Source organism: Halichoerus grypus, chromosome 3 (genome assembly GCF_964656455.1).
Source record: "Halichoerus grypus chromosome 3, mHalGry1.hap1.1, whole genome shotgun sequence".
NCBI classification, from domain to species: Eukaryota; Metazoa; Chordata; class Mammalia; order Carnivora; family Phocidae; genus Halichoerus; species Halichoerus grypus.
In genome coordinates this window covers 187,632,690-187,657,056 of record NC_135714.1, presented here as the reverse complement: position 1 = coordinate 187,657,056, position 24,367 = coordinate 187,632,690, and the positions used below count along the sequence as shown (strand labels likewise).

At 39.0% G+C, this 24,367-nt stretch overlaps 1 protein-coding gene across 2 annotated transcripts in view; it reads left to right on the top strand.

The window, feature by feature from the left end:
• MTMR7 (myotubularin related protein 7) overlaps positions 1–24,367 on the top strand; it is a 105,721-nt gene that overhangs the window by 32,221 nt on the left and 49,133 nt on the right. For both annotated transcript variants that reach the window (XM_078069685.1, XM_078069684.1), the window contains exons 2-4: positions 9,426–9,548; positions 10,849–11,011; positions 18,112–18,269. In XM_078069685.1, coding sequence (XP_077925811.1) covers positions 9,426–9,548; positions 10,849–11,011; positions 18,112–18,269 — 444 coding nt within the window. The remainder of the gene's footprint in view (positions 1–9,425; positions 9,549–10,848; positions 11,012–18,111; positions 18,270–24,367) is intronic.

Sequence of the window (24,367 nt, the reverse complement as noted above, 5' to 3'; positions counted from 1 at the left end):
TTTCCTTAGGAGACCCCAGGAGTTCTGTTGCCAACCATGTTACCGAGGGGCTGAATTTCTGGAGAAGTGAACACGGAATCATTATGGTTTGTATTTTCACAGTTACTGTTGCGTGTGCTTTCTGGCCTCTCTGTAAAGGACCCGTACCACTGAGTTCTAACTGCAACCTGGTAGAGTGGAGAAAGACACTAAATATCCTTTAGGTCCTTTATAGAAGTGGGAACCCGGAGATAGTGAGTAAACTGCCCAGCGCCCCAGAGTTCAGTTCCAAAACCAGAACCGGCACCAGAGTCCAGGCCTCCTGACTCGCAAATACTTTGCTTTTCATGTTGGTAGAATTAGAAAATGTCATGATACCAAATTTAGCACGACAAACTATTTATCTAGCTGCTTTTCTTAGATTAGAACATAAACTTGTCCTAGGTTTTGGCTACTGCAGGCATTTTGATTTCTCCCTGTTCAGCAACCTCTGGATCCCTTCCCCCAGATGACTGGCAGTGACCTTCAGCCTAATTTATATGGTATTGAGGACTTGGTCTTTGGTCCAAGCAAAGCTGGTGGCCAGTGACATTTGCCTCTCTTCTGTCTTTTTCGGTAGAAGGTAATCCTAGCCCTCACTGCAGACTGCTGTCCTGAAGAGTAGCTTTACCTTTGTAGAGAGTCTGGTATGATTCTGGAATCCAGAATGTTCCACAATCCAATATTCGACCTACAGAGTAGAAGGTCAAGGCTCATATTCTATTAAGACTGAAATTAGAAGGTGTTGTGATGGAGAGTTGCTGAAGAGAGGCTCTGTGTCTCAGTGATTTCCAAGGTCCCCCTGATTCCCAGGGGGCGAGGGAGGGACGGAGCAGGCTTGTGTTCTGCAGCCGGGTGTCCTGTTTCAGACCTGGCAGTGACGTGGCAGGGCTCAGGGTTTTCACTGAAGCTTTTCAGCCTTGGCCTAGAAAAGCTGATGAAACCTTTTTTTCCCCCTCAATCTAAAGCCAGCAGAGCAGGGATGGGAATGAAAAGGCCGTTAACCTGGGGCACAGGCTCTTCCATTGAGTCTGTAAGATTCTTGAGGATAAACAAAGGTTCACTCTTATTCACCCTTTTGTTCTTCTTTGGACCTAACATGGTGCTCTGCATGGGCATTTTGTTGAATGGAGTTGGACATTTGGTGGTCTCTCTTTTATTAGTTCTGAGAACCCTGAGGTCCCCTCTTGCCGGCATTTGGGCTCTTGTATTCCATGCCCAGGCTTTCTGTCTTTGGGTTAATCTCAAAGATTATGCTGATAGTGGTTTGTGAATATGGTTTTATCCATATTCACAGGAACCCAAGAGCCTATAATTTTGTCTGCAAGCATTCAATTTTCAAATACTAATTTTCATGTATAAAACTGGTTAAAAGAATTGTTTATCGATTATTCCATATATATTAATGTTGAAGAACAGGACTAAAATGACCTCAGAGGCATTCACTGGTGCCCACAGCCTCGGTGCCTGATGAACTTGGGCTCTGAGTTAGGCAGACCCTAGCTCCAGGCTGAGCCTCACCACACACTGCCTGAGTGGCCTGGGGAAACTGGTCCCCAGGAACTGCGAACTGGGGATTATGTAAGGACCTAACTCATGGGGTTATTGTGGAGATTAACTGAGGTCACTCATGCAAAGTGACGGCACAGTTCATGGCATAGAGTAAGTACTCTAAAAATATTTGTTATTGTTTTTATTATTATTATTTTGGTAATTTTGACATAAACCAAATGACAGCCAAGATTGGCCTGATCTATAAACTATTGGGAAGGCTATTTTGAACACTCCCATTTTTTCCCTTTGGAAATCCAAAACTCTCCCTGGAATTCCTGCCAGTTCCCATGGAGGTTTGCGTTTCCACAGCTCTCTCTGGCATAATCTTCTGCTCCCACTGAGGTGGTCAGGTCAGAGATTGTCTCACCACCCACTCCCACTCACGTGTCTGTGTTCTGTGACCCAGCTGTGGAGAATTAAAACGTGCCTCTTACCTAGCTACACTGTCCTCGTCCAACCCATCAGCACATCATGGTGGATAACAACTGTCCTGAAGAAATGGGGCAAAGGCGAGGCTCAGTAAAGCAAAAGACTTTTCCTGTCCATCCCCGGAATGATTTCTTCTGGTCTGGCACTGCATTACCTAGTCAAATAATGCTTAAATAGAAATATTTTCTAAAATACACCAAAAAATTAAAAGTGCTTATGTTGGATTATGGGACTAGGGGTAATTTTCTTTCCTTCTTTCTATATTTCTGAAACTTTAAACATTATGTAAATAAGTACACATTTCATAATCTTTTTAAAAAAAGACTAGTTTTTTTTTTTTTAAGATTTTATTTATTTGACAGAGAGATAGAGCACAAGTAGGCAGAGAGGCAGACAGAGGGAGAGGGAGAACAGGCTCCCGACTGAGCAGGGAGCCCAACAGTTGGGCTTGATCCCAGGACCCTGGGATCATGACCTGAGCCGAAGGCAGCCGCTTAACCAACTGAGCCACCCAGGCGCCCCAAAAAGACCAGTTTTTAAGGCCAGGGGAGAGAGCTTTCAAGGATTGGGGAAGACTTCGGTATTAACAGGAGAAATAAGTCCTTGCCCAGCAAACCTCATCTCCTTTTTCTGATCCTTTAAAATGTATTTCTCATGAGTTCCTCCTAATGGGAGTTGTTGTATTTTCTGTATCACAGTTCCAGATGCCCCCTCATTGGCAGCATTGGCAGCATAATAGGATTCTTTCTTTAACATGTCTTGACATGCCAGTTGTTTCTGGAAGGCTCCTCCTATCCTTTGGTCTTCTGCTGCTCCAGGATGGAGTTTCAATGCTCAGGCTATCCCACTCTGGCTTCTGCCCAGTTCCACCCTTAACTTTGACGAAGAGAAGAGTCTCTACTTTCTCAGCTCCTGTGGAGCTCATTCCTCTCTTACTGATCCCTGTGCTCCCAGGACCACTCCTGCTAAGGTCACCAGTGTCTTCCATGTCACTGAATCCAGTGGGCAGTTTGCAATTATTGCCTTACTTGATCTCTCAGCAGCATTGGGAACGGACACTTCCTTTCTCTTAAGCCATTTCTTCTGCACATGGTTCCTTGACAGCATGCTCTCTTGATGGTTCTCCTCCAGCTGGATTCCTTTCTAGTTCGCTTTTCTGATTCCTCTCCTTCTATCCATCTTTAAAGATTGGATTTCCTCAGATTTCTTCTCTTCTCACTCTACATGTTTTCCCTGGGTAACCTCTTTGGGTCTCATGATTTCAAATATAATTTATGTGCCACTGACTACAAATTTAACTGCATTTCAGCAAATCTAAGACATCAATGATGGTAAGATGCACCAAGATCTTATATCCCACAAAGAAAGACAGAAGCACTGCCAATTACATGACATAACAGCTTCTTACACATTAACTGTAAGACGAATTCCATTTTCAGAAATGTCAGAATATGAGGGCACCTGGGTGGCTCAGTTGGTTAAGCGACTGCCTTCGGCTCAGGTCATGATCCTGGAGTCTCCGGATCGAGTCCCGCATCGGGCTCCCTGCTCAGCAGGGAGTCTGCTTCTCCCTCTGACCCTCCCCCCTCTCATGTGCTCTCTCTCGCTCTCTCATTCTCTCTCTCAAATAAATAAATAAAATCTTTTAAAAAAAAAAAAAGAAATGTCAGAATATGAAAAAGGCACACTCAAGAATTAATGATACGCTGGGGCGCCTGGGTGGCTCAGGCATTCAGCGTCTGCCTTCGGCTCAGGTCGTGATCCCAGGTCCTGGGATCGAGCCCCACTTCGGTCTTCCTGCTCTGCAGGAAGCCTGCTTCTCCCTCTCCCACTCCCCCTGCTTGTGTTCCCTCTCTCGCTCTCTCTCTCTCTGTCAAATAAATAAAATCTTTAAAAAAAAAAAAAAAGAATTAATATTATGCTGTAAAATGTTTTTGCATAGATGAACTGCTATTTGCAGAGTATGAATACCTAGTGTGTCTTAAGCATGGTGTTCCTGGGAATGCACAAATGAATCATAATAACGTTGTCTAGAGAAGCTGGTAGTTTCCTGAGTCCTGTCTCTCCAGGCATGAAATAGGCCTTATTACCGTATAGCTTATTATATGTCTAAATAAGGTAGAATTAAGTTAGCTGAACAATGAGGCAGAGTTATTGAGCCAGAGGGTCATCAAGATGGTGTCCAAACTCTTGAGATTTGTTTCATTTTATCTACAGTTGACTGACTCTAGAGTCATAGTCAAGAATGTTCTGGTTATCTTAGGGTAAACCATGTGGTGGCCTCTGAGCAGTGCTCCCTATCATCACACAACTTCTCAGACAATTGAATTTTAATTTTTATTACTCATTTATTTTGTTGTTACAGATCACTGGGAAATTGTGCTCGTCTTGTTTCCCTTGTTTTTTTATTTCCTTTTTTCTCCCTCTACTTCAAAATTACTTTTAACAGCAATGGGACCTATAAGAACTATTGCCAAATTTTGGAAATGTAATTTTCCTGCAACAGCGGCCAAAGTTAACAAAAAGACACAGAAAAAAAATCTCATTAAGTATTCTAATCTACCACCATCTGCGAACCTCGTTCTGTTTCACTAAGCCTTTCTAAAAATAATCTGAGCGGTATAGCTTCCTTCACTTCTATGGAGAGAATAATCCATACTAAATTACATTTGCCTCAAAATATTACCTTATGTTCCATCTGATTATCCCAATAAAGTTTTGTCTCCTTAGTCCTAAGGGCAGGGAAAATCATTTACATTCCCTTTTTAGATGCTGTTAACTAGTGTATCACCCCTGAACCTCCACTTAATTTAGGTAGTTATATTTTAGCATGCAAATCAGTATTTTCCCATAGAAATGTTCCAAAAATAATATATCCCCTTGCTTTTCTTCTCCCACAACTGTCTTCCATAAGACCTTTCTTGTTGTTAGTTCAGAATAGAACATTTAATGACAAAAGTTTAAATAAAATAATCTGATCATGTGGGAATTGAAAAATATTCTCCTTAAATACTCCTGGGTCAAAGAAGCAATAAAAAAAATGCAGTTATGGACTCTTCTAGAAAGGAAGAAGAACAAGAATACTGCAAATAAAACCCATAAGGTGCAGCCAAAGATTTACTTGGAGGAAAATGATTGGACTTTAAGACTTGTTATTAAACAAAAAGAATGACAATGAATGAGCTGACTCGAACCTGAGAGTTCAAAAATGAACAAAGAAACAAACAAAGCCACATGATATACCAAGGAAAGCTGAAATATTATTAACAAAGGAGCAGAAATTAAACAATTAGAAAAGAGAAAAATTAGTAAATTTGTAGATCCAAGACTTGTTACTTTGAAGAAATCCCTTTGCCTATCTAATCACAGGAAAGTTAAAACGTAGTTCACAATTTAGGAATGAGAGAAAGGTTAAAGGGGGAGTGATTCATCCACAGATAGGAATTAAAAGTGTCTAAGAATTTGAAAACCAGCGATTAGAAGATAATTTGTAAAGACAATAGATGTCAAAATGAGATTTAGTAAAAAATGGTAACATTGAAGGGAAGCTGGCTGGCTCAGTCGGTAAAGCGTGTGACGCTTGAAATTGGGGTTGTGAAGCCCCACGTTGGGTGTAAAGATTACTTAAAAAAATAAAATCTTTTGGGGCACCTGGGTGGCTCAGTCGTTAAGTGTCTGCCTTTGGCTCAGGTCATGATCCCAGGGTCCGGGGATTGAGCCCCGCATTGGGCTCCCTGCTCGGCGGGAAGCCTGCTTCTCCCTCTCCCACTCCCCCTGCTTGTGTTCCCTCTCTCTCTGTCTCTCTCTCTCTCTGCCAAATAAATAAATAAAATCTTTAAAAAAAGATAAAATCTTTTTAAAAAATGGTAACATTGAGTAGATATATAACCACATAAGAAATGGAAAGAATTATTAAAGAATTAATTCTGTATAAAGAAGTACCTTTTTTGTATTTTTTTGTTTCAAAAGATGTGTATGATGAAATCTTTCTAATTAATGAATGTCATCATAATCGTGATGAATTCACCTGATAAAAGTAGAACAAATAGGCTGGTACATGTCAGTCTCTCTTAAAAGTATAGATGCAAAAACAAAACAGAAAACAAAACAGTTATAGCTGGTAAAATATAAGAAATATTAAAACACCAATCCTGAGAATCCAAGACTTGTTTAAAGATTAAGAAATCTATTGCTATTGTAATGTAGGACTAAAGTAAAAAAACAAATATTCATCCAAATACATATTTTAAAAAACACAGTGTTCATTCCTGATTTTTAAAAATCAAAATTCTTAGTGAATGAAGAATAGGTCACTTCCACAATGTGATAACAAAACATCAACATCAAACTCAATGGTGAAATATTGGAAGTGTTCCCATTGAAAATAGAGGTACACATGAAAAGATGCTCAACATCATTAATCATCGGAGAAATGCAAAGCAAAATCATAGTGAAATACTATCTTACACCTACTAGGATGGCTGTAATCAGAAGAGAGAGCATAAAAAGTGTTGTCAAAGATATGGAAAAATTAGAACTTCATACATTGGTAGTAGGATTGTAAAATGGTACAACTGCTTTGGAAAATAATGTGGAAGTTCCTTACAATGTTAAACAGAGTTAGCATATGACACAGCATTTCCATTCCTGGATGTATGTGTGTGTATATGTATATACCCAAGAGAAATGAAAACAAATGTCCTCACAACAGCTTGCACAAGAATGTTCATAGCAGCATTATTCATAATAGCCAAAATTCTTAATTTCAGGAAACAAACTGAGGGTTGCTGGAGTGGTGGGGGGTGGGAGGGATGGGGTGACTGGGTGATAGACACTGGGGAGGGTATGTGCTATGGTGAGCACTGTGAATTGTGTAAGACTGTTGAATCACAGACCTGTACCTCTGAAACAAATCATACATTATACGTTAAAAAAAAAAGAAGATAGTAAGAAGGGAAAAATGAAGGGGGGCGGAAATCAGAGGGGGAGATGAACCATGAGAGACTATGGACTCTGAGAAACAAACTGAGGGTTCTAGAGGGGAGGGGGTGGGGGGATGGGTTAGCCTGGTGATGGATATTAAAGAGGATACGTACTGAATGGAGCACCGGGTGTTATACACAAACAATGAATCATGGAACACTACATCAAAAACTGATGAGGTAATGTATGGTGACTAACATAACATAATAAAATAAAAAACAATGTAAAATTAAAAAAAAAAGTAGAAACAACCCGAATGTCCATCCACTGACAAATGGATACATAGAATGTGATGTATCTATATCTTTATAATGGAATATTATTGGCAATACAAGGCAATGAAGTACTGACACATTCTACAAATGGATCAACTTGGATTGAAACATGGGTTGAAAACATGAGGCTGAATGAAGGAAGCCAGTCACAAAGTACGACATATTGTAGGAGCCCCTTTATATGAAATGTCCAGAATAGACAAATCCACTGAGAAGAAGTACACTGACAGTTGCCTAGTGCTGAGGTGGTTGGGGAAGAAGTGAAGAGTGAATGCTAATGGGTACAGGGTTTCTTTGAGGGGCGAAGAAAATGTTTTAAAATGGATCGTGGTGATGGATGCATGAGGATGGTATGCACAACGCTGTGGATATGCTAAAAACCACTGTGTAGCACACTTTAAGTGGGTGGGTATCTCAATAAAGATGTTATTAAAAAAAGAAACAAATGAAAATGTGCATGAATGCTGTTGCTGGTATTCACAGCAATCTGCCAGTAAACAAGGAGAGGAAAAGATGTATGAATACTGGAAAAGAAGAAACAGATTATTACAGAAAATATTCCTATCAGAGTGTCCAAGAGACCTCACTGAAAAAATTAGTAGAGGCAGTAAAAGAGTTTGGTAAAGAAGAAATTATAAAACACACAAATAAAAATTTGGCCGTAGGCTCTTCTCCTTACTGATAGAAAGAGTTCTTATGAGTACATAAGAAATGATGATCATCTAGTAGGAAAATAAACCAGTGACATGAAGGCCATTTACAAGAGACGCAATGGTGAATAACGATATGAAAGGAACATATCCGTAATGAAGGAAATACTTTTTAAAACTATGAGTTAATAGGTTAAGAGCCTCCTGTTGAATGAGCATCTTTTAGGTAGACATTCACAGGGCCTCAGGAATAATGCAGCCATCTCAGACTAAGTCGTATGAATAAAAACATATTTTAAATACCTCATTTTTTATTTACCTCATCAGATCCCAGAAAATTGGGCAGAAGTGGGATGGGACCGTCCAGTGCTCTTCTCAGAAGGCTGCTTTGGTTCTAGGGCTCAGAGAAGACAAAGGCAGCATAATGTCTTGAGTGCTGTTCGACCTTGGTGTCCTGAGGGGTACTCATTAGGTCTGCTCTCCTCCAAGGTTTTCCCTGGAGCAGGGGGGATGCCCTGTGCTCTCCAAATACATCAGGGCCACAGCTTCCATATTAGACTGAAGATTGGAGCCAATGTGATTCACTAGTCCCTGAAGCTTCCTCAGGGAAGCGAGTAGCCATCTTGACTTGAGAGGTGAGGGGTGAGCCAGGGTCTGTCTGTAGGTGGTTGATCCTCAGCTGCAGTAAGTAGCAGTGCCAAGCCCACCATCATTATAGGAGTGTTCCTCTGGTCACTGTGGTGGCCCTGCCTTGTTAGAGTCATCGTTCCCTCAGTTTCCACTTGCCCTGAAGAGATTATCTTAGAATGTCCATTATATTTTATATTGGAATGATCCCAATCCACATATCCTTGAAACTGCTCTGCCTATAAGAGAGGTATGCTTGATGAAAATTGTTTCCAGAGATCTCTCTTAACCATTCCAAGGTCAGTGGTGGAAATTCCACTTACTAGAGAGATTTTATTATAAATGAATGTGAGCATTTTAATTTGGTAGGTTTTCCTTGTAAACATGCAGAACATTTCTCTGATACTTTTTGCTCTCATATATTTCCTGCTAGTTTATGTGGAAGCAAACTGCCTTAAGTCTGTTTCTACTACCGAGAAATACATAGAGAGATATATTATTGTCCTTTTAATAGACATAATTCATACATGGTTATTGTAAAAACTCAGAACTATGATGCATACACTTCCTGCCTTCAATTAGAATTATATAATTATAGTGAAATAAAAATGCTGACTTATTTAAAATACAAAGAGGGCATTCTTAATAGGGTCTATAAAATTTTGTGGTACATTTAAAATGATATTTTAAGTAATTGGTGAATTTTTATCTTTTGATCTACAGAGTCACATACTGAGATCTAATTAAGAGGATGAGTTTTAGGTTTTATTATCGGGAGAATCCTCAAAATTATATATATTTTGGATTAAATATAAGATTACCTACTTACTATTTATTTTTATGAATAGTCTTTTGCTTTATGATAACTCTGTCAAACTGATTTCTCTAGGTCGAAAATGTCCGCTTGGTAGATCGAATATCTTCTAAAAAAGCGGCCCTAGGTACTTTGTATTTGACGGCAACTCATGTCATATTTGTGGAAAACGCGCCTGACACAAGAAAAGAAACATGGGTATGCATTCCTTATTTTTGGCTTTATACATTTTCTGTTGTTTTGAGTAACAAGTTTTGACCCTGTGGTTGGGCTTTTGATATTTGGGTGTTCAGAGGACTGTTTTTGGAGGGTCAGCTTCGCCTTCTTTTGCACAGAGTCAAATCCCCTTGATCTACTTACTCATTTTAAACACTAATTATTTAAGCATCATCAAAGACAGGCCTAGAAATAGAGACGTAAGTGCTTCATGGTACAGCTGTCAAGCAGAGATTCGAGAACATCAGTGCCAGGTACAGCACTTAGCTAGGGCCTTATTTGCAATACATTGTATTTGTAGGATCCAATAATGCAGACCGTTTAGTTATTATGTTGTCTTCACTTTTCTGATAATTTGAAAACGGAGGAAAGCAAAGCTAGGGAAGAGTCCGAATGTCAGGATATTTCTGCTACTTAGTGATGAGACCATTGGATACATCTTATTTTATATAGCCACCCAACTCCCGACACTCTGACTAGAACCAGAATCCCTGAATTGTAGATTTTTCCCTTTTCTGTATTCTGTGGACATTGTTACATTTTCAGCGGAAGGTGGCAGGCATTACTGGGTGGAGAGAAATAGTGACAGATGGTGACTACACTTGGGAGCATAGCATAGAGTTGATGAGTCGCTATATTGTACACCTGAAACTGCTGTAACAGTGGGTGTCAACAATATCCACATAACAAAAGATAACAAATGTTCCCATTGACTGAGCAGAAACCTACCCCCTGCCACACACTGAAGCACCAGAGAGATGCACTTCAGCCTCATTTTCTTTAACATAAATCTCTTCTCCAGCCTGCCTGACCACCAGCAGCTTAGAAAACAACAATCTCAAGTTGCTATTGAACTTGAGCATCCCATGTGGAATTAAGGAGCATGGTGGCACCTCCCAGTGGAGCCATCTCTAACTTTTGTTGATTGCAAGGTTTATTTTACTAACTTCTCATGACCTTATTTAATCTTAGCTATTAAGTGCGTTCACCATTTGACTACCAAAATGTTCCCTTACCTGGACTTGTACAAAATTGTATGCTGAATAGTTGGCTCTAAATAATTAGCCTGGCTATCAGAAGACTTGGTAATGAAAAATAAAATGACAAACTTAGATGGCTCTTTCCCAGAACATTGGTTCTTATTGTCTGAGTGCAGGTGTTGAGCTAGCTAAAGGTGGCGGGGGAGGGGGGGGGAGTGTTTCTTGTCCCGGAGATCTGGGTTGTGTTTGTCTCATTTATCAGTTATCAGTGCTTAGCTTCTCCGCATGACTTTTGGTTGTAGATTCTTCACAGTCAGATTTCCACCATTGAAAAACAGGCAACAACTGCTACCGGGAGCCCTCTGCTTATTCGCTGCAAGAACTTCCAGCTGTTACAGCTCATCATTCCGCAGGAACGAGACTGCCATGATGTGTACATCTCTCTGATACGCCTTGCGAGGCCAGGTAGGGCAGAGGAACTCAGCATCGTGTACGTCACACCCTGAGGTTCACAAATCGTGTTCAAGAAATATGCATAGCTTAAGAATTATGGTGTTTTAGGAATTATATGTTTTCCCAAGTCCTCCGATGAGGCCAAGAATTCTGAATGATTCATTACCTTTTAGGGGCTCTCCCTAAGTTGTTTACTATACGAACCTCTTTCATTATTCTTAGTATTCACTTTGTCTTGGGTGGGGGGGGGAGGGTTTATAGCTGTTCCTTTTGGAGTGAAATCGTATTAAAATCATGCCCTTCCCATACAATGATTATTGAGCCACCTTGCTTGAAGCCTAAGATAAAACTGACAAATTGTTTTGTGTGGAAAACATTAATATCAAACAGCTTAAGGGCACTTCCCCCTCTTGGGGCTTTTAAGGTTTGGTTTTTTATTGCTTTGTGATGGTGATAGAGGTTTCCCAAGGTTGGTATAAACAGACGTGTGTTAGCATCAGTTGTATTCACAGTGTGGATCTGTTGGTTCTCCTAAGCAAAACCTTCTTAAGTGTCGTGGGAAGAATGTTTAGTTGATTTGAAAAATAGATGCTGTCAGTTTCTCTTCTGTTCTGTCCCTCGGCTTGGGGTCTTCCGATTTATGGCTTCCTGGGCACTTCTAGAGAAGCGTTTCTTGTCTCTCTGTGTGGCTTGTATGGGTTGCGGTGTCCTTTTGCTGAAAAGAAATAGACATCTGAGTTTCTGGGGAGAATTCAGTAAAAATAAATCTTTTATATAAGAGTAATCTCCATGGTAGTGTTATACCGAAATCGCTGACAAGGGAGATGGAATATATCTTTATAGTTACTGTGCTAAATGCTTTTTGATTCAGGACAAGAAGTTTGGTTGTAATGTCTGCAAGGGGCTTGGCTGGGTCCTCCATTTCATATGGTGTGACCGTATCATCTGCAGATAGCAAAGAACTCAAGTTATTTCTTGAAAATGATGCCAGGGAGCTGTCAAAACCTGATAGTTTTGACTTGACTTTGCTCCCCTTTCAAAGCAGTTGGTGGAGGATTTTTCATCTCCGTGTGTTGCACAGAAATGCAAAGTTAGCCAGAAAAGCAGTTGAACTTTTTAGAGGGTGCACTATAATTGGAACAGAAGTTCTGGGAAGATGTGTGTTAGGTTGCGTGCAACAGGGAATGCGAGGAGAACTGTGTATCAGCAATTTCTGTATCACTGATTAATGGCTGGGCTGCGTAATAAATGTGCTCTGACCGGACTAATAGGATTTAGGAATAGCCCAGAGAACTGGGAAAGAGCTGAGTGGCTGGAAGGGCAGATCACAGTGAACGTGAGGGCTGTGGCTGGTGCAGACAGTCATTGCAAGGGTCCCCATGGAGAAAAATCTCTGTGTTCCTCACTTTTTTTTAAAACTCCCACTTTTTCTTAAAGGTGACGTTTGGGAGGTAGGTATTAGACATAGCCAGAGAGCAAAAAAGGAAATCATAGTAATGAATTGAATTAAATTTATTACCTTAGAAGATTTTTAGAAAGCCACCAGCATTTTGAAACCCTGGAATCAGAAATGTCAGTTTACATAAAACACAGTACTTTAATAAGTGTGGGAAGATGAAATGGAACCCAGACAGTTTCACAGTTTAATGTTAGAGGCAATGCTAAAATTAGGATCTGTTACAGCCTACAACCTTGGAAGCAGGCTTTTGAATCTGGGTGGAGGTAGAGAAAGGTGGAGGGGGTCCCAGCTGGGAATAGGGGTGGCTTATCAGAGCCATCTGAAGATCTTTTACAAAATATACCTCCCCCTGCCTCTGGGTCTATCAGAGTAGGGGTGTGTGTGTGTGTGTGTGTGTGTGTGTGTGTGAGCACGATACAGCTCTCTGTGGTTGCTCTGGTTTGTCACCAGCATGAATCACCTATTTTCAGTACCTTTAGAGATATAGCTAAGTTTCAAGGTCCTGTAGAGGACAGATTTTCTTATTTCATTTTGTACAAAAGAAGAAATGCTTGGGAGCCCATTTAAGTCAAGTCCTATGAAGGAGATTTTCAGAACTCTTGAGATTCTCTCTTCACTGAATTAGGATTTCTAGGATAAGGGTACATCAAACTACTAAAACATTTGGCGAGATTTTATTGGTTGGTCTTTGGTGTGAATTCAGATTGGTAAGAATGAAAAATTAAAGTAGCCAAAGTCAGTAAGCTCTTTAATTCTTTATAAAGAATAATTTAGGTTAAAGTAAAACTTTGGCCCCAGTGAGAAATAGATCCAGTGTACTAATAAGGATATACATTTTTCTGATGAAAAGACCCCTATTTCTCAGAGAGCTTACATTTTTCCCATGTGCATTCTCCTCCCTCTGATTTGGCTTCTGCTGTTTATTTTTCTATCAATTATCTTTCCCTCTGTAGTGTTCCTGGGCCCTTCAACATTTAAACCATCTTTGTTTATTTTCCCATTTTTTCTAAACAATAGTTTTTTTTTCCAGTTCTTCTTAGTCCCCAGTTCTTCTGCACACATATTATGATTTTACAAATCTTGTGATTGACATCATCTCATTTGCTCAATTTCACTTTTTTGGGGGGTGGGGCTTAATTTCACTTTTGACATCCTTGTCTGTCATGGCTGCTTATGCAGTGTCTGCAGTGGTAATTTGCTTTTTATTGACGATACTAATCTCTGAGTCCAGAAGTCCTTTTCCACTAAGGGTTAGCTTCCACAGCCCTGGTGTTTCATTCAAACACTTACTTGTTGAAAATAGACAGCAGACGTCTCCTTATTTTTATTCTAAATCTGCAAAGTCCAGTAATAACCATGCTGTCTTCTCAACCTTGTTTCACTGGTTTTTCAGCTCTGCTATTTTAGATTGCCTGAATTAAGCAGAAGGTTGGGAGCAGCTGAGCTTTCAATTGTTACTTTTGGTTCTAATAAACCCCACATATGTGTGTCCGCCTGATGACTGCCGGTCACTTTTCCCTTCCTAGACCCACCTCCTCATTCTGCGAATGCCCATTTGTGTTTGTTCTTTCCTTTGGAGTTTTAAAAAATTTGCACAAGGGAAACAATCAGTAAAATAACTGTATTATTCAGGTTTTACATTGGTCATTGCAAGTTTTTCTTTTTAAAGTATTTTTTTTATTATAATATTGTTACCTTTTGTTTCTCCCAATAAGTCTATCACGGTAATTCCTACCCTATTTTTTTTCCCAAAATATTCTGTTTTCATAACCAGTTAGCCTGATACCTGGGAAACAAACCAGGTTGTTTTTCTTTTTTCTCCAATTGCTTTGTCTTACCCACAGCTGCCTTATCTGGTGGAGTGAACACCCTTTCCTTTTTTACAGGAGAGAAGGGGTGGGGGTGTAGAGACGGGGCCATTTGGAGGCTGGGTGGTTCCAAGTTGAAAATTGCCACTTGATGGCATAAATACCCCCCCAGGGAGTAGGAAGTGGGATTGCCCAAGAGCCAAGGCTTTGATGAGAGCAGTAGGTATGGAACCCATCGCAGTGCCGAGGGCTTCCCTGTGTTCAGGAGTCCAGATGAACAATAGTGCTCAAGGAATGCCAAGTCAGTCAACACATGCATCTCTCAGGCCATCTCCTGAGTCCTGAAACGCTGATTTGGCTTTCCTAGAAACGTCCCCAAAATGCTATCAATTCTTCTTCTTTTTTTTTTTAAATGCTATCCATTCTTAATTTAAGGCAGTATTTTAGAAATTGTTCTTTTTCTTTCTGGATAGAAAAACCTTCAAGTCTGCCTTTGCTTGGCAATTGTAAGATTTAAATAGGTAAATAAAGTAAATACTAAAATGATTTCTGCATAACTTTTTCTGAAAAACCTTTTTTTTTTTTTTTTTTTAGATTGGAGGTGCACATTCAGCTTACTCCCACAGTGCAAAGGCGTGTGGGGTATTTGCTTCTTACGGGAAGAGCTCTGGAGGAGAGCCCTTTGGTGCACCTCCTGTTGAACCCTGCTCTCACTAATAGCAAAAGACATTTGAGGTTGGGTGTGATGGCTCAGACTCCGTGGGGTGAGAAGCCAGTGGAGTATTTAACATGTCTGTTTTAAGAGATGAGGGTGAGGAATCAGGGATCTGACCTTTCTGAAGGAGACGTGTTCTCCATTCAGATTCTGTAAAGACTAGAGATTTCTTTAGCCCTACTTTTGGTGTTGTTTTTAACTCACCTCCTTGTGATTACTAAGAATTCTGCTACGTATTTTGCAGGAGATGGAGGTGAGAGGAACAGAACATTGTGAACGGGAAATATTCAGTAAAATTTACATCTGTGTTAATGGTACTTTTTAATTTCTCAGAGTAGGCAGTCATCCACTGAAGGTTTCCCCTGGGCTGGCCTTTGGGTAAGAAGCTTGCCTATGTTAATAAGACTGAGTTTTGGCTGACAAAAAATGTGGGTTTCTTTGCCCTTGTGTAGAATTTTACTTAAATTGGGCTAGAGCTATGGTTGATCACCCTTTTGCTTAAAAGTAACTCAAAGAAAACATTTCACAGTTTTAGTGGCAACCAATCCTAATGCCTCCCAGTTCAAGAATGATCTTCTTAATATCTGCTATAAACTGTTCTTGCTTTAATTTCTGTTCCGTGTGCTTGCCTCCTCCCAATGACAGCAGGCGTAAGCCCATACAAAGAAAACTATCCATAGTTCTAGAATGGTTTTCTCCTTCTACCTTTAAACCTAGTTGTAACTACTCGACAAAGGGAACTTAACGTCCATTATTAACCCCGTGTTCATAAACTCTTCTTTCACTGAGGGACTGAGGCTTTCTCAAGAGATTCTTTTGGCCTCTTAACCAAATTGCATTTGCGGTTAACGTTATGATATCAGAGGCCTGAGTCATGAAATGGTACTGAGAGATGGAAAAGATGTGTCAGGGTCTAGCCGATGGTTCCCAGAACAGGATCTCAATTTCGTAGCCTTCCTGCTCCAGTAGCTAAGATTACAAGAGACAGTTCCTACTGAGAGCGTCTACTTCACGTTTGTACAAATACCTGTGGGTGTGTGCTTTCTTATTGGTTGAAATTGTCAGTGTCTCAAAGCTTGAAGTTTAGAAATATATCAGGAGAAACTGAAATAGGGGCGCCTGGGTGGCTCAGTCGTTAAGCGTCTGCCTTCGGCTCAGGTCATGATCCCGGGGTCCTGGGATCGAGCCCCGCATCGGGCTCCCTGCTCCGCGGGAAGCCTGCTTCTCCCTCTCCCACTCCCCCTGCTTGTGTTCCCTCTCTCGCTGTGTCTCTCTCTGTCAAACAAATAAATAAAATCTTTAAAAAAAAAAAAGAGAAACTGAAATAGAACATAGTTTATCTAACTGATAAACTTACTTTTGCTTCTTTCCTACAAGAAAGAGTGCATGTCTAATGAAGAAGTCTGGTCCTTAAAATATGATCCTTATTTTTCTTCCTCCTTGTAGATGAGTTACTTCCATGGTAATCACAACAAGCCTGAAACTGAGGTTAGCTCTCAGGCTGCCTGTGTGTTTCTGTGGCCTTTTGCTGGTGGTGAGATCCTTTATTGGGCCTCCAGACACATGTGGAAGAGCCATTAAATTAACCACATCTGAATGTCATCAACAGATTAAGGAATAAATGGGGGGACCTAAGAAAATTGAGGAGAAAGAAACCTATTGGAGAAAAAGAAGATGATTCAGGGGATGGAACAAGGAAGGAGAAGACACAAAAGTGGTCCATCTGGGGAGAAGGATCTGCCTTAGAGGGGCAATGCGTGTGATTAGGAGCATGCACTCTATAGCCAGATTGCCTAATTTAAATCCAGAGTCTCCACTTACTAGCCCTGTGGCCCTGGCGATATTCCTTGACCTACCTTTGCCTCAGATTTCTCATCTGTAAAATGAGGCCCATCATGGGTTAATACATTTCTCATCTGTAAAATGAGGCCCATCATGGGTTAATGCATTTACTAAGAACAGAATCTGGAATGAAACACGTGTTCAGTGATAATCAGCCATGATTTATCTTTACCGGAGGTGCTTGGATCTGCACTCCCCAACATGGCTGCATGTGGCTCGTGGGCGCTTGAAATGTAGGTAGAATGAGTGAGGGTATGCTCTCAAGTGTGAAATACACGTGGAATTTCAGAGACATTATGAAATAAGATACATAAAGTATTAAAAAGTTTTATATTATACACATGTTGAAATAATATTTGGATATATTGGCTTTCTAAGAAAATATATCAGTAAAATTTCATTGTTTCTTTTTAGTTTTTTAATGTGGCTGCAAGGGCATTTTAAGTGACACATGTGGCTTGCTTATGTTTTTGTTGAACAGCACTGGCCTAATTGCTTCCTTCAACATAACAAGATCAGGGCAGGAAAATCAAATCCTAACTCTAAATGGGGAAGGCTGTTGGCCCTGGCCTCACAAGCAGAAAGGGTGGTACATAAAGACATAGACATCCTGGCAGAATCGAAAGCAGACTTTCATCAGACATCCTCGAATTTGCCCCTCATGACCACGGTGCCTTCCACTATCAATTGATTTTTTTATGAATCCTATGAATTTTGTATGAGCAGTGCAATTATGACGTTGATATGTCTGCTATAAGTTCAGATGTTTTCAGGGCAAACATCTGAATACATTTCACAGCTTTTCAATTGTTATTTCCTTTTTTTCGTATTGTGAGTATCAACATGGGGCAGTGGCCTGGGCCTCCATCCACCTCGGAGAGGCCATCCCAAATCCAAGCTCGATATACATAAACAGATTGAGTTCTTGATGTCTAATGATACATACATTCTTAATTAATTTTTAAAGTCCCCTTTCTTACGTGTTCTGGAGAATATGTTTGGCTTCAAAAGCAACTTAAAAAAAAAGCCCAAAATGGAGAAGGCCTTGTTTCTGAAGGGAAAGGAGCTTTTGCAAAATTGAGTTCGCTTGTTCCAAGGTCTCCATGTCATTGCTGGGAGGAGGTGGGTGAACCTGCCCCCAGAGACGGGGTGCTCCTTGCAGTGTCCCGAGGGGCAAGAAGCTGCTGTGGCTTCTTGATGTAATCCGGCCCAGATAGAATGCTTTTGAGGAGATTTGGTTCTGGATTTGACTTGGTTTGATTTGGCTTTATTCTCCTTTATCTTGCAGTGAAATATGAAGAGTTATACTGCTTTTCATTCAACCCCAAGCTGGATAAAGAAGAAAGAGAACGGGGCTGGATGCTGATCGATCTCGGTGAAGAGTACAAGCGAATGGGCCTCCCTAATAATTATTGGCAGCTCAGCGATGTGAATAGAGACTACAGAGTGAGTGCGGAGGCATTACTTAATCCAAGGGAACTCATGATTCACATAGCTTAGCATGACCTCTGTTTCATCTCCTTTAGTTTTTACAGCTCTTTGTAGATACAGATCTGTGGATTTGCAAGTCTCCCCTGGTTACTGTGAGCTGCATTTCCTACCTGCATCTAGAATCAAAGAGTTTGGCCAACGGAACCTTAGAGAACCGCCCCCCTGACACCTCCCCCTAATGGTTAAGGAGATAGAAACCCAGAGAAGCCCAGTGGCGGGCTTCATGGCCAGGCAGTGGGTGGGAGAGCTGGCCAGGGCCAAGTTCTCCCATCAGCTCTTTTTATAGTGCAGCGAGTGATTAGTGGGGAAGTCACAAGGACTCTGATGGCAGTCTGGCACCAGCTCCTCTCTGTACTCACTGAACTCTTGATTGGTACACAAGGTCACCAAGAGGCTTCCCTAGAGAAATGTGGAGAAATGTGTCTAGGCTTACAGAAAGGCCTATGGAGAGGAAGGGAAGCAGGAGGGGCAGAATCAATCTCATATTGTCCCTAATGATGGGCTTACAAATCAATGTTGGTTTCCCTATTAATTTTTAAAATATTTTAGGTAATAAAAGCAATGCAAGAATGTTGCAGAGAATTTATAAAAGCAAGAAAAAAGAAAAAATACCCACCATCTCAGTGCCCTAATGTTCTTCTATTAGGTTTTAAAATTTTCCTTCAGTTTCTTTTTCTCATCTGCATAGTTTTAATAGCTCTTTTCTTATATAAGCAATGCATTTAATGATTCGAAATTGGAAAATACAGAGGAAAGGGAACTGTTCCAATATATATAACAAATACGGAATCATATTACACATGCCTTGTGTTTGCTTTTCTTCACCCATCATACTGTTTTTTCCTAATAAATATATTTTATATCATTTAAAAATGTTCTATAAAATCACATAGTATGGCTATATCCTATTCTTTCTACCTAATCTCCAATTTTTAGACATGCAGATTATTATTATTTTTTATGATTTTAAATAAACATAGTGAGAACATCCTGGTAACTATACTTCTGCCCATGTTCAAATTCTTTTTAAAGACAAATTCCTAAAGGTGAAATTTCTGTGTCAAAAAGTTTACATAAATTTTTGTACATGTTGTCAAAAAGAACTGCAGAAAAGTTGGACCAATTTATATAAATTCTCAGCAGCCGTGTATGAGAATGCCTGATTCTTTGTTCCCTCACTGAGAAAGATGTCAGTTCTTAAAAAGTTTTTTTAACAACTTGATAGTGCGACAAGTGATGTCTCATTTTAATTTAATCTACATGCTTTGATTTCTTGATTTGTAGATTTGTATATGCTGATTGACCATTTATATCTTATCTCCTGTTTATTGACCATTTCTGATTACATTTTAAAAATTTTTTATTATTGACGTATAGTTGGCATACAATGTTATATTAGTTTCAGGTGCACAACATAGTAATTCAGCTAGTCTATACGTTATGTAATGCCCACCACGGTAAGTATAATCACCACACAATGTTATTACAATATTATTAACTCTATTCCCGTGCTGTACTCTTCATCCCTGTGACTTATTTATTTTATCACTGGAAGCTTGTACCTCTAACTCCCCTTCACCTCTTTCTTCCCACCCTTCTACCTCTCTCCTCTGGCAATCAGTTTGCTCTCTGTGTTTCTGAGTCTATTTCTGTTTTTTGTTTGTTTCTTTGATTTCACATAAGTGAAATCACATAAGTGAAATCATATGGTATTTGTCTTTCTCTATATGACATATTTTACTTAGCATAATGCCCTCTTAAGTCCATTTATGTCAGAAATGTCAAGATCTCATTCTTTTTTATGGTTGAGTAATATTCCTCTGTGTGTGTGTGTGTGTGTGTGTGTGTGTGTGTGTGTGTGTGTAATATATATATATACACCACATCTTCTTTATTCATTTATCTGTCAATGGACACAAGTTACTTCCAGATCTTGGCTATTGTAAATAGTGCTGCAATGAACAGAAGGATGCATATATCTTTTCAAATTAGTGTTTTTGTTCTCTTTGGGTAAATACTCAGTAGTAGAATTGCTGGATCATATGGTAGTTCTATTTTGAATTTTTTCAGGGACCTTCATACTGTTTTCCACAGCAGCTACACCAATATACATTCCCACCAACAGTGCCAAGGGAGTTCCCTTTTTTCCACATCTTGCCAACACTCGTTACTTCTTGTCTTCTTAATACGAACCATACTGACTGGTGTGAGGGGATACCTCATTGTGGTTTTGATCTTCATTTTCCTGATGATGAGTGATGTTGAGCATGTTCTCATGTGTCTGCTTGCCATTTGTATGTCTTCTTTAGAAAAACAGCTATTCATGTCCTCTGCCCGTTTTTCCCTGGGATTATTTCGATTTTTTGGTGTTGAGTTGTGTAAATTCTTTATATATTAAACCCTTATCAGATACATTACTTGCAAATATCTAAATATCTTCTCCCATTCAGTTTGCTTTGTTGATAGTTTCCCTTGTGCAAAAACTTTTTATTTTGGTGTAGTCCCAATAGTTTGTTATATAAATATAGTAATAATTAACTATATATATAAAAAGCATTAATATTTATACAAATGCATATATTTGATTGCTAGCTAAAGGAATAAAAATAGTACAGTCCTGGTGCAAAAATACACACATAGATCAATGCTATTAAACCTCCTAATGTTCCCTCCAGAACACCTTCTGCTCCAATGTCACTGACTGCCATTTGGTGTTGTCCTTCTCTATTTATAATGTTTCTACATATGTAAGTGGTAAAAATGTATTATTTTGTGTGTTTTTAATATTTTCTATACACGGTGTTATGATGAATGTAGCTTACTGAAACTTGATATTTCACTTAACATTGTTATCACATATTTATGAGATTCGTTTCATTTTTAGCACACACATCTATAATAGTTACCATGTGCCAGACACTGTTCTAAAAACTTGACAAATGTTAGCAGTCCCATGTGATAGCCGTTGTTATCATCCTTGCTTTACAAATGGAGAAACTCAGGCATAGACCGATTAAATAACTGTCTAAGCCACCGAGAAGTGAAGAAACTGTTGAGACCTACAGCTCTCATTCCTTCATTCTTCACTGTGGTATTATACTGCATTTTACAGGTAGACCACAGTTTAAAAAAAATTATTCTTATCCTTTTCTCCCTCTCCCTCTCTTTTTGTTTTATCATCACAAAGCTGTTAACTGGCTTATACATGACTCATAGTATATTGGGAGTTTCCATCTAGGAGTAGAATTTCTGAGTTACAGTGTATGTGGATTTTAGCCTTACCACGTATTGCCAGGTTCTTTTCCAAAGTGTATGCATGGACTTATAGACCTAATAGCAAGATATACAAGTTCTCCCTACTCCACAGACTCACTGACAGTTGGTACTGCCTTTGTTTGGTGATAGACCTACTCATTGACCCAGCAGTCTTACTTTTGGGAATTTATTCTAAAGAGTCAACATCATACACACACACAGTATGTGTAAGGTGACTTATTGAAGCATTGTTTGTAACAGCATATATTAGAAGAAACCCAAATTTCTTAATAGAGGATGAGTTAAATAAGTTTTGCTCTCTCCATATAATTAAATTAATGTGTAACCATTAAAAAATATGGAAGATTTCTGTCTACTGATAAGGAAATTTGTTATTTGCTATTTGTTATTTTTTATCCTTTTTTCTATAAGGTTGTCTTTTTTTATTGATTTGTAGAAGTTCTTTATATATTCTAGCTAATAGTATGTTATCATGTATAGCTGTTGCAAATATCTCTTCTTCGGAGACGTTTAAATATTGCCCCTGGGGAATCTTTGGATCCTCAGAAGTTTTGAGTTGTTAGTGTTTCCTGTTTTGTTCCATGTTTTAGCATTTTTTTTTTTTTTTAATCCTGGCCTACTTATGAACTCTGTCCCAATTTTACACTATATAATTTCCATAGTTACATTAGTACCAATTATGGTTAGTATGGTTTTATAATAAGACTTGATATTGTATAGGTCAGTTCCTTCCACATCATTCTTCTGATATCTTGAATTTATAGATATTTGGGGTAGAGTGGACATGTTCATGATACTGAATTTTCTTCATAATTACACTTAAATCTAACAACCATAATTATACTCTGTGAGTAGACATTTGGGGCTTCTTTGTTTCACTTATTATGAAGTATGTGGCAATGAATTTTTAGCCTTGAAATGAAAGGGAGGAAAATCCAAGTTTACAAAAGAAAATTGGATACATTTTTAAATTTTTAAAAAATATAACACGCCCTTGAGTCAGGAAGAAAATGAATCTAAGCTACATCTTGTAGAATAATATTTTCTTGGAAACACAGGTTCTTCCTATTTTTGATGAGATTTCCTTCTCGAATTAGCACCACAAACATGACTCATATTTAGTCACTTAAGTCCTACATGTAGAGACTACAAAACATGAGTTACTCAGCATTTCTTTTCCAAAGTAACACACAGCAAACCAAAACTAACAACCAACAAACTGTGTTGAAACAGAAGAGGTGAAAACTTAGGGGATTTTCTGATTTTACTAATACCATTGAAATGGGGAGAAAGGATTATGTACCCTTATTTATTACCAACTTAGACCTATAATAAAAGTTGATTTTCTCAAAAACTTTCTAATAGTCCATTGAGAAAGTTATGATGTCATCCATTACTTTTGCTTTTCATCTCGTGGTTGAGAAAATGTTTACTTTTTCCTCCCTTCTTTTACAAGAGTTATTTTTTCTTCTTTTTTTTAGAGAAGGGGGGGAAGGGAGATGGAGAGGGAGAGAGAGAATTTTAAGCAGGCTCCACGCCCAGCGAGGAGCCCAACATGGGGCTTGATCTCACGACCCTCAGATCATGACCTGAGCCAAAGTCAAGAGTCAGATGCTCAACCGGCTGAGCGACCCAGGTGCCCCTATTTCTTTCTAATTAGAACAAAACATAGGTTCAGAGGCTGTGCTGCTTTTTTCTGTTTGTGTGGTTTTGGGGGGCTAATCATCATCATCATCATCATCATCATCATCATTTCTATCATTATTACTCTTAGTCCTACTTATAAGACTTGTCTATGATAGTCCAATTCTCAAAGCGAAGATTCCCTTCTGTACATAACTCCTAAAATTGTCTTTCTTAAATAAAATAATTGTCATTCATTACTAGGTTAAAATTTTAACCTGTTTCTCTTGGAATAAAATTTAAAGTATAATCTAAACCAGTAATTTAAAATCTTGTTTCAGTTTTCTACAGCTGTGTTTTATATATTATGTATTTCTTTATTTTATTTATATATAAATCATTTTATGTGGCTCATACCCTCCTTCTCCCCTAATAGTACATCATAAATTCCTTGAAATAAATTTTAGATCCTAAATGCTTAAGAAGAAAGTTGTCTGTGTAGATCTGTCTCAGTCTCTGACAACTAACTCTCCAACGTGCTCAGTTGAGTGGTCCTCAATAAATACAGAGGTCTAATTAAGATGCCTTGGATGGCATCTCAGGTGGATACTACCCTACAGTGGTAAATGCATTTACTGCAAGAGTATAATCAGGTCAACAGAGATCAACTTTACTGGGAATGTAAAGTCCTTGAAGCCAATAACTCTTTTGTTATTCATTACTTCCCTAGCACCTAACATAATGCCTGGCACATATGAAGTATTCAGTAGAAACTTGTTGATAGACAACAATATTGTACTGTAATCATCAAACTTGCCAAGAGTCTAGAACTTAATGATTCTGACCACTGAAAAGAAAGGAGAATTATGTAATGTGATAGGGGTGCTGATTATCACTACAGTGACAATCATAGTACAGTATATAAATGTATCAAATTAACATGTGTACAATGGTATGTGTCAAATATATTTAAAAAAAACACGTTGAATGAGTGGAAGAATTATCAGAAGAGATTTTTCTTGGCGAGGCCAAACCAAGATAGGCAGGCATTCCAGGCAGGCTAATTTATTTAGTGGAGGACAAGGAAAATAATTTCCTCATTAATAAAAAAAAAAAAAGTACGCAGAAATGATTTTAACTTACTCCACTTTCAT